Below are 11006 nucleotides of genomic sequence, written 5' to 3'. Positions count from 1 at the left end.
GATCCCTGGGGGAAATTATTTATTTGTGAGCATTTAAGCGACCACTTAATTTTAATGAAGACTCAACATCATCATTTTCTTTTTCTTTTTTTCTTTTTCTTTATCTAGCTCAGGGTCATGTTGGTGCTGGATCGTAGCCCAGCTGTCACTGGGTAGTGACAGCTGGTAGGTAGGTCGGCAGTCTGTTGCTGGGCTAATTTTTATTTCTCTTCTTTTTTTATACATTTTTTTAAATTTATAATTTTATTTTAATTTAGTTTTTTGCTTTTTGCCAAATCTTTTAATTGTTCACACACTCACAGACATAAAAAGATGTGACATACTTACATACCGCACAACACACACAGCAGAAGAACAGTGTGGTCACGGGAAGGAAGAAGCAGATATTGATCCATATCAGGACTCCCAACATCTCTGTCTGACTTTCTGTGTGGTGGAGTTGCTGTAGATGAATTTTCTACTCTCTTTTCACCTGAAAAAAAAAAAAAACAATGTGAAACAGCAGGTGGTGAAAATGATTCACTGGTTTGCTCTAAATGCTGGAAAAACACTGAGTTCCTCCAAATGACCCTCCTCAAACTCGTGCTTTTTTCTGTTTGACCTAACATACATGTGTGGGAAAAGTCATGCTGAATATCTAAACGTATATAGACTTGGTACAGTGTTGCCAAGCCTATATAGGTTTGGCTTCCCAAATGGAAAAGAAATAGTAAAAACTTATAAAATACTTGCATCAGATGTGGCCTACTTCATATAGTGAATCATAAAAGACTTATATGATTTACTCATGAAAGTGGCCACTTTCATATATTGTTTTATGAAGTATCCAAAACGTACAAGTTTTATTTATATAATTTTTCTAGGGATCTTATATCTGTTTTCACTCTTGTATGCTTTTCATACAAGTTTCACACATGACAGATACAAACTTTATAACATTTATATATATTTTTCGTATGGGTTTCATGCAGCGATGTGCACATGTTGTCACAAGACCTCAGCAGATACCCCTGTTTGTTAATTGTCTGGCCGGTTATATTAAGTAAACCTTACTTGTGTTTTTGTTTAACTGGCTCAATGGTTGGGTCCTGTTTAGTAACCACTATTTGAGATTATTTTTTATTTTAAAAATCACAATCACAATTTTATCACAATTGTTACATCTTTTTTTTTCCCACTTAAAATTCTATTAAAAAATATTGCATCTTGGATCTTGTGGTTTATGGCCTGGTCTTGCACGTAATGTGAACAGTGTGCAAATAGTAAATCTTAAATAGCCAAGGACTGTGTCCTACGTGAATCTGTTGAGTTTCCCTTCCCTCGGGTCTTGTCATGTCTGATTTCTCCTAGCTGTGCTCCCCTTCTGTGTCTCATTCCCCTCATTATTCCCCAGTGTATTTAAGCCCTGTGTTCCTCTGTGTTAGTGTTGTGTCGTCCGTCATGGCTGTGTTTCTCTGTGTGGTTCCCTGTGATATCCCAGTTTAGTTAAGTTAATTAAATGTTAATTTAAATGCTCATAAAGGATCATAGCTTCCAAGGACAGTATTTATTTTTGATAATTCAAAGAAGAGTATAACAAATGAGGAAAATATCAGGTATTTCAGATTCAGTTGAAACTTAAATAAAAAAAATTTACACATAAAAAAACTGCAACCAAGAAAACATCTTACAACAATAACATTAATATTACATTACACTGTGTCATAACTCAACAGATCAGAGGAAATTAAAATGTCACTGTGAGGGAAACCAAAGTTATCCAGACAATTAAACAACAATATAAGTGAGCATGATATTTTCACAAAAAAACAAAGTAAGGTGGATATGATAATTAAATGACTTTTAAACTGATAATCATCAAAATACTCAACAGAACAATTCTTACAGCCTGAGGCTTCAGCTGAAGAAATATTTTGGATTGTTTTTACTTATTTCACACTTTCTAATTCCTCTTCATCTTCCCTATCATGTGACCCTGTTTCCTCGTTTCCTTCATCTCTGACTACATGATCTGACCTGTCTGTGCTAACATCAGTCACATCTCCTGTGTTGTTGCTCTCCATACTGCAACAGCACAGACGTGCCAGCAGCCTGTCAATGGGCCCATTACACATGAAGGCAAACAGAATGAAGTCCAACAATGAACTAAACAGAAATAAGATTACAATGATAAAATTAATTAGTGCGTAAGGATGTCGATATGAATTCAAAGTTAACATAATGACTGCAGGAAGGTTTATGAGAAAGTAATTAAGCAGCAACAGAACCAAGGTTCCTACAGTTCTTCGTTTTTCTTCAGTGGGCACTGAGGTGGCAGCAGGCAGAGCTTTAAGTGTCCCAGCGAGACAGAAGATGAACAGGGGGGCAGGGAGGGCGGCATAAATAATTAAACGTACAAATTCATATAAAAATACAGCAAGAGCAACACTAACACTACAAAAGGCCCAGACCAGAACACAGACCAGCACAGAACCCTCAGTTTGTCTGAAGCAGTCCAACAGTGGGCAGGCGATGAAACAATACCTGCAACACAAACAGAAAGATTATCAGAGTACAGAACATAACAATGCTTCAGTATAATATTCAGAGACATGTAAGTACACACACACACACACACACACACACACACACACACACACACACACACACACACACACTGGTACCTTTCCAAAGCAATCAACAACCTGAAGTAAAGACTGGCCGTCACAGCAAAATAGTAAATGAAACGTGCAATGTTGCTGTAATGCATTATTTCCTCCCAAAAGAAAATCATGCTGTGATGGATCAGAAGGGAGATGATAAGGTTTGTGTAATAGATGACAGGAACCTGATATCTTCGCCCCTGCAGGAAATATTAATTGAAACCACATTAATACAATGTTTAAAATGAATAAATAAAATGAAAGTGTAGATTAATGCATATAAATGAATGAATATTTATTTTACCTATTATAAAGAGGTAAAATATAAAGCAAGTGAAATATTTTACTAGTACGTCAGAAAACGTACAAGTAATGATTTATCTTATAATATATATTTTTTGTAATTAATTATTCACACACCTCAAAATAAACACAAATTTCAGGCTGTTATAGTGAAATGGATTCCCAACAGAAACAAAAACAATATTTGAGCACAGCACTTTCTTGCTTCATCACAATACAACCAAAATACAAGACATGTACTAAATATTTGTTATTTAACTTTTAACTCAGTAAGTAAAATTAATTCTGTAATATTTATAAAAGTCAGTTCCAGAACAGACAAGCAAAAAAAAACTATTACAACCCCAAAACACTGTATATATAATTATGTATTGCTGTTAATAAGAATATTACAGAGAATTATCACACTTATCTTAAGATATACAGTGGGGCAAAAAAGTATTTAGTCAGCCACCGATTGTGCAAGTTCCCCCACTTAAAAAGATGACAGAGGTCAGTAATTTGCACCAGAGGTACACTTCAACTGTGAGAGACAGAATATGAAAAAAAAATCCATGAATCGACATGGTAGGATTTGTAAAGAATTAATTCGTAAATCAGGGTGGAAAATAAGTATTTGGTCCCCTCAAACAAGGAAAATCTCTGGCTCTCACAGACCTGTAACGTCTTCTGTAAGAAGCTTTTCTGTCCCCCACTCGTTACCTGTATGAATGGCACCTGTTTGAACTCATCATCTGTATAAAAGACACCTGTCCACAGCCTCAAACAGTCAGACTCCAAACTCCGCCATGGCCAAGACCAAAGAGCTTTCGAAGGACACCAGGAAAAATATTGTAGACCTGCACCAGACTGGGAAGAGTGAATCTACAATAGGCAAGCAGCTTGGTGTGAAAAAATCAACTGTGGGAGCAATCATCAGAAAATGGAAGACATACAAGGCAAGGCAAGGCAAGTTTATTTGTATAGCACAATTCAACAACAAGGTGATTCAAAGTGCTTTACAGAGACCGACCGACCGACCGACCGACCAACCAACCAACCAACCAACCAACCAAACAGTTAAATGTAAGTTTTGAAATTTAAGCTTAAAGTGTGGATTTGGTGCTTTATTCAAATGCAGCTGAGAACAGGTGAGTCTTCAACCTGGATTTAAATAAACTGAGTGTTTCAGCTGATCTGAGGCTTTCTGGGAGTTTGTTCCAGATATAAGGAGCATAAAAGCTGAATGCAGCTTCTCCGTGTCTGGTTCTGACTCTGGGAACTGATAAAAGACCGGATCCAGATGACCTGAGGGATCTGGATGGTTCATACTGGGTCAGGAGGTCATTGATGTATTTTGGTCCTAAACCATTCAGAGCTTTATAGGCCAGCATCAGAACTTTAAAGTCTATCCTCTGACGGACAGGCAGCCAGTGTAAGGACCTCAGAGCTGGACTGATGTGGTCCACTTTTTTGGTCTTAGTGAGGACTCGAGCAGCAGAGTTCTGAATGAGCTGTAGTTGTCTGACTGTTTTTTTAGGTAGACCTGTAAAGATGCTGTTACAGTAATCAAGCCTACTAAAGATGAATGCATGGACTAGTTTTTCCAGGTCCTGTTGAGACATCAGATCTTTTATCCTTGATATATTCTTGAGGTGATAGTAAGCTGACTTTGTTATTGTCTTAATGTGTTTTTCTAAGTTTAGGTCTGCATCCATCACTACACCCAAATTTCTCGCCTGGTTTGTGGTTTTTAGATGTATAGATTGAAGTTCTCTGGTGACCTGTAATCGTTTTTCTTTGGCGCCAAAGACTATTACCTCAGTTTTGTTTTTGTTTAGCTGGAGAAAATTGTGGCACAACCAGTCATTGATTTCCTCAATGCATTTACCAAGAGCCTGTACAGGGCCTCGGTCTCCTGGTGACATTGTGATATATATTTGTGTGTCATCTGCATAGCTGTGATAGTTTATTTTGTTGTTGTTTATAATCTGTGCCAGTGGGAGCATGTAGATGTTAAACAGAAGGGGTCCCAAGATGGAACCTTGGGGAACTCCACATGTGATACTTGTCTGTTCAGATGTGAAGTTACCTATTGATACAAAGTATTTCCTGTTTTCTACGTATGTTTTGAACCAGTTTAGTACAGTTCCTGAAAGACCTGTCCAGTTCTCCAGTCGTTTGAGTAATATGTTGTGGTCAACTGTATCAAATGCTGCACTGAGATCCAGTAAAACTAGGACTGACATTTTTCCACTGTCTGTATTCAGACATATGTCATTAAACACTTTTGTCAGAGCGGTTTCAGTGCTGTGGTTCTGTCTAAAACCTGACTGGAAGGCATCGTAGCAATTATTCTGTTTTAAGAAGTAACTGAGCTGTTGAGAAACTGCTTTTTCAATGATCTTACTTAAAAACGGGAGATTTGAGATCGGCCTGTAGTTGTTCATTTGTGTCTTGTCAAGATTGTCCTTTTTCAGTATAGGTTTGATTACAGCAGTTTTTAGTGATTCTGGAAACACACCTGATAATAAAGAAAAGTTGACGATCTGTAACAGGTCTGACTCTAAAGTCTTTGAGACCTTTTTGAAAAAACTTGTTGGCAGGACATCTAAACAGCAGGAGGAGGAGTTCAGTTGACCTAAGATGTCCTCCAGGTCTTTGCTGTTAATAGGTTGAAACTGTTTCATGGTGTTTAAACAGTTTTTTGGTGGACACAGTACATATCCTGGATCTGCTGTTGATGTACCAATTGCTTGTCTAATTTTTTGGATTTTTTCAGTGAAGAATTTGGCAAAGTCATTGCAGGCCATGGTCGAATGAAGTTCAGCTGCCACTGACACAGGAGGGTTTGTTAGCCTGTCAACTGTAGAAAATAAGACCCGAGCATTATGGCTGTTTTTAGTGATGATGTCAGAGAAGTAGGACCTCCTTGCATTCCTCAGTTGTAAATTATAATTGTGAAGTTTCTCTTTATAAATGTCATAATGAACCTGGAGGTTTGTTTTTCTCCATCTGCGCTCAGCTTTCCTACACTCTTTTTTTCATTTTTCACCAGTGTGGAGTTTCTCCATGGAGACTTTTTCCTTCCAGAGATAACCTTCACCTTAATGGGAGCAATAGTGTCCATTACATTTAACATGTTAGCATTGAAGCTATTGACGAGCTCATTGACTGACCCTCTGGGCAGGTCAGGTGTTAATGGGAAGACCTGGTTAAAAATTGCACTACTGTGTTCAGTTATACACCGTTTTGTGATCACTGTTGTTGATATATTTGTGTGGGCTGAGATTTTACTTTCAAAGAAAACACAGTAATGATCAGACAGGCCCACATCAGACACAGTAACCTTTGAAATGCTCAGGCCTTTGGAGATCAGTAGGTCAAGAGTGTGTCCTCTATTATGTGTGGCCTCTGTTACATGCTGAGTCAGCCCAAAGTTGCCCAGAGTGTTACTCAGGTCTTTAGTCCCTTTGTCCTGAGGGTTGTCCACATGAATGTTAAAATCCCCAGCAATAATTACACAGTCAAAATCAACACAGATCACAGACAGCAGTTCACTAAGGTCATTAAAAAAGTCTGTGCAGTATTTGGGAGGCCTGTAAACATTAAGAAACACAACTTTGGATGGGGCCTTCAGCTGTAAAGCCACATATTCAAAAGACTGAAAACTTCCAGGAGATAGCTGCTTACATTGAAATGATTCATTAAATAAGACAGCAACCCCTCCTCCTCTCCTGCTCGCCCTGACCTCACTGATAAAACTGTAGTTAGGAGGGGTCGTCTCGATGAGAACAGCTCCACTGTTACTTTGGTCCAACCAAGTTTCAGTTAAAAACATAAAATCAAGGCTGTGCTCAGTGATTAAATCATTAATTAAAAATGTTTTCCCAGCTAGAGATCTAATGTTTAATAAAGCCAACTTAAGTGTTTTAGAGGTATTACTTGTCCCCTCGTGTTTGGGAGCAGTCTGTGGCACACAAGGTATGTTTACTATGTTTAAAGATCTTTTAGAGTGCAGCTCTCTGTGTTTTGACCAGGCCACATGTCTCCTGTCACCTAAAAGTACAGAAATTTTAAAACCTTCTAGTAAACAGGGTCCCAGCTTCTCCTGGGAAAAGTCATCACTGCCATAATCCTCACAGCCCGGACCCTTCACACATCACGCATCAGACTGCGGAGACAGGGCATGAAGAGGAACTAAGGGGGGCGAGGCTGGGCAATGTGACTTCGATTGCTCTGTTGAGGGTGGGGCTCGATGGTGAACCTTTGGCCGCTCTGGTGGGGGGTTTATGGGGGACAAAAAGGGATTGGGACGGGGGGTAGATCTGAGCCCAGCATTGACCCGCTCCATCATCTCCTCAGTGAATTTCAGGTGTGGGGAGGAGGGAGAAAGGGAGGGGGAGGAGGGTGATGGCCTGTCAGGGGTTTGGGGGACTGGGGAAGGTCGTGGTCCCTTGTCCTGGTCGTTGGTGTTGTTGAGAGAGTTGGAGGCAAATAGGGACCCCTCTTCTTGCCTTAGATGTCTCTCCTTTCTGAGGCTCTTCCCGGGTGGGGGCAAATGGAGCTCCTCCTCAAGGTTTCTGCTGGGCTTTGTCTGTTCTTGGAGTACTGTTTGTACAAGACCACTGATAATCTCCCTCGATCTGGGGCTCCACGCAAGATCTCATCCCATGGGGTCAAAATGATCATGAGAACGGTGAGTAAAGATCCCAGAACCACACGGGGGGACCTGGTGAATGACCTGCAGAGAGCTGGGACCAAAGTAACAAAGGTCACCATCAGTAACACACTACAACGGCAGGGAATCAAATCCCGCAGTGCCAGACGTGTTCCGCTGCTGAAGCCAGTGCATGTCCAGGCCCGTCTGAAGTTTGCCAGAGAGCACATGGATGATACAGCAGAGGATTGGGAGAATGTCATGTGGTCAGATGAAACCAAAGTAGAACCTTTTGGTATAAACTCAACTCGTCGTGTTTGGAGGACGAAGAATACTGAGTTGCATCCCAAGAACACCATACCTACTGTGAAGCATGGGGGTGGAAACATCATGCTATGGGGCTCTTTTTCTGCCAAGGGGACAGGACGACTGATCCGTGTTAAGGACAGAATGAATGGGGCCATGTATCGTGAGATTTTGAGCCAAAACCTCCTTCCATCAGTGAGAACTTTGAAGATGAAACGAGGCTGGGTCTTCCAACATGACAATGATCCAAAACACACCGCCCGGGCAACAAAGGAGTGGCTCCGTAAGAAGCATTTGAAAGTCCTGGAGTGGCCTAGCCAGTCTCCAGACCTCAACCCCATAGAAAATCTGTGGCGGGAGTTGAAAGTCCGTGTTGCTCGGCGACAGCCCCAAAACATCACTGCTCTCGAGAAGATCTGCATGGAGGAATGGGCCAAAATACCAGCTACTGTGTGTGCAAACCTGGTAAAGACCTATAGTAAACGTTTGACCTCTGTTATTGCCAACAAAGGTTATGTTACAAAGTATTGAGTTGTATTTTTGTTATTGACCAAATACTTATTTTCCACCCTGATTTACGAATAAATTCTTTACAAATCCTACCATGTGGATTCATGGATTTTTTTTTTTCACATTCTGTCTCTCACAGTTGAAGTGTACCTCTGGTGCAAATTACTGACCTCTGTCATCATGTTAGGTGGGGGAACTTGCACAATCAGTGGCTGACTAAATACTTTTTTGCCCCACTGTATCTATATTAAGTGTTGACTGTTTTGCTGTATAATAACAACATAGTCAGGTGCAGAGGTCACTGAATGGTCTGAAAATCTGAGGCTTAAATTTAGACACATCATGTGTTTTTCTTCTTTAGTCAAACTGCAAACATGTTGAACGTCTACGGGAGATTTAGTCGAACAATACTCTTACATATTATCAAAGCACCAAAAGACAACTATTAATCCCATCAATCCCAGGAATTTAGAGAATAATTTCTGATTAGTAGTGAAGCTGTTGGCACATGATTGGTTTTAATGAGTCTCATATATTCACTCATCTGTATCTCAAAAGCCCAACAGTTAACATGGGATGAGCTAATTTTATGACATGACTGTATCTGGTTCAGTGAACTTCCCATTATTACACTTTACTTTTGCTGCACCGATAAAATACAATATGTTAAGAATTTATTTTATTCTACTATTCCTACACTGTCGACTATCAATTGACATTCAAGTTTATGTCAGCTGTCAAAGGTCGGGTATATTCCAGGCAGCTCAGCACTCTATTGCTGGGTTTTTATTTCTTTTCTTTTTTATATATTTTATTTTTGCTTTTTGCTGAGTTTTTTAATTGTTCACACACTCACATAAAAAGATGATACATATTTACGTACCGCACAACACACACAGCAGAAGAACAGTATGGTCACGGGAAGGAAGAAGCAGATATTCACCCATATCACGACTCCCCACATCTCTGTCTGACTTTCTGTGTGATGGAGTTGATGCAGAAGAATTTTCTACTCTCTTTTAAACTGAAAGAAAAAAATATGTAAAAGAAACTCATCAAACTCGTTTTTTTTTTCTAAAATACATGTATTGTATAATAGTAGAAGCCTCAGTTCAAATCATTCAAAAATTGATGGCTATGACATGTATTGCATCAATAGAAATAAAAAAAGGGGAGGGGGTGTTGCCTTGTACACTGATAATAATTACAAATGTAGAATCATCAGTGAACTGTCTCTAGCACTGGATAACATAATGGAGTGCATAACTATTGAAATAGAAGCTGAAAAGTCAAAGAATCTGCAAATCAGCTGTATCTACAGGACCCGTGGATAAAAACGTTCAGAGGAAGTGCTGAAGATATACAATCCCATTAACAACATGAAAATGACATTTTATGTGGTGATTTCAATATAGATTTGTTGAATCCAACTGTGAACAGTGCCATCACTGATTTCATCCACACAATGTACAGCATTAGTCTTTATACCTTAATCCGCTGTCCAACAAGAATAACCTCACATAGTGCTACACTTGGCGATAATATTTTCACTAATGTTGTTGACAGGAATGTTCTAAGTGGATTAATAATAAATTAATTAAATGACCATCTACTGGTTTTTGCAACAGTACAGGGCTACGCCAGGATTAACAGATGTGAACCTAATAAGAAATTAATTAGACTTAAAACTCAAGAAGGAATTTGCTCAACAACCAAGACTGGACAGTACTAAATAATATTGTAAATAAAGGAACTAAAGGATTGGAATATCTAAATAACTTTCAAGTACAAAATACAAGGACTAATGACATAAAACAAATTGCAAATGGTTTTAGTTATTTTTTTCTGGTTCTGGCTTGGCTAAAGAAATTTTGTGGTTAGTTGCTGGACTCATGAAATTAACAAACTGCAGGAAAATCACTGGAGTTATAAGAGGCAGACAACTACACACACACACACCACGTGTATGCTTTTGCTATTTATTGTGGTTTAACCTGTCGAGGACAAAAATGTACAGAAAATTCTGCATCAAGCCTTGAAATCATAGCTTTCCTACTTTTGTTAACCCTGGATTGGTGGCATGGTGATTAGTGCTGTTGTCTCACAGCAAGAAAGTCCAGGGTTCAAATTCACTGTCTGGCTAGTTTACAGTTGTTTCTCTCTGGGTATTCTGGTTTCCTTCCACAGTTAAAAGTCATGCAGTGTTTGTCTCCATGTGATTGACTGGTGAGCTGTCCAGGGTGTACCCTGCCTCTTACCCTATCACTTCAGGGTTATGCCCCAGCACCCCTGCAACCCGGATGGTAGTTGTAGATCAATTCACTTTGTATTTTAACCAGACTCTTAGACTTTGTTGAACATTATGTAACATGAAGACGACCTGTAGTATTTAAGTGAATAAGTGAAGTGAATAAGGGGGCAGGAACAGGAAAAGTGTAAACTTCATCCTACTCCTTTTCGAGCACACACATTCTGTAGACATGGATATATACAAGAGAACTTGATGATTATTAATTTTTGTTTGTTTGTTTTTTTCTCCTGTTATTTCAATTATATTTGCATGTTCGAAATAAAATTCTATCTATCTCTCTAACTTCAAGTATAAT

At 39.1% G+C, this 11006-nt stretch overlaps 1 protein-coding gene across 1 annotated transcript; it reads right to left on the bottom strand.

The window, feature by feature from the left end:
• Positions 1 to 1826: 1826 nt before the first annotated feature.
• Positions 1827 to 9364, bottom strand: LOC147315807 (uncharacterized). Its single transcript, XM_086258057.1, has 3 exons — positions 9284 to 9364; positions 2664 to 2842; positions 1827 to 2523 (listed from the first exon to the last, which is right to left on the bottom strand). Exons 1-3 carry the CDS (start codon positions 9362 to 9364, stop codon positions 1929 to 1931), a joined length of 855 nt encoding a protein of 284 aa, XP_086114183.1. The 3' UTR covers positions 1827 to 1928.
• Between the last annotated feature and the right edge of the window lie 1642 nt (positions 9365 to 11006).

This window comes from Aulonocara sp. 'chitande type north' Nkhata Bay, linkage group LG13 (genome assembly GCF_057382095.1).
Source record: "Aulonocara sp. 'chitande type north' Nkhata Bay isolate Kocher_YH1m ecotype deep benthic linkage group LG13, A_spYH_male_GT1.1, whole genome shotgun sequence".
Classification (NCBI taxonomy): Eukaryota; Metazoa; Chordata; class Actinopteri; order Cichliformes; family Cichlidae; genus Aulonocara; species Aulonocara sp. 'chitande type north' Nkhata Bay.
This window is presented reverse-complemented; position numbering and strand designations above follow the sequence as displayed.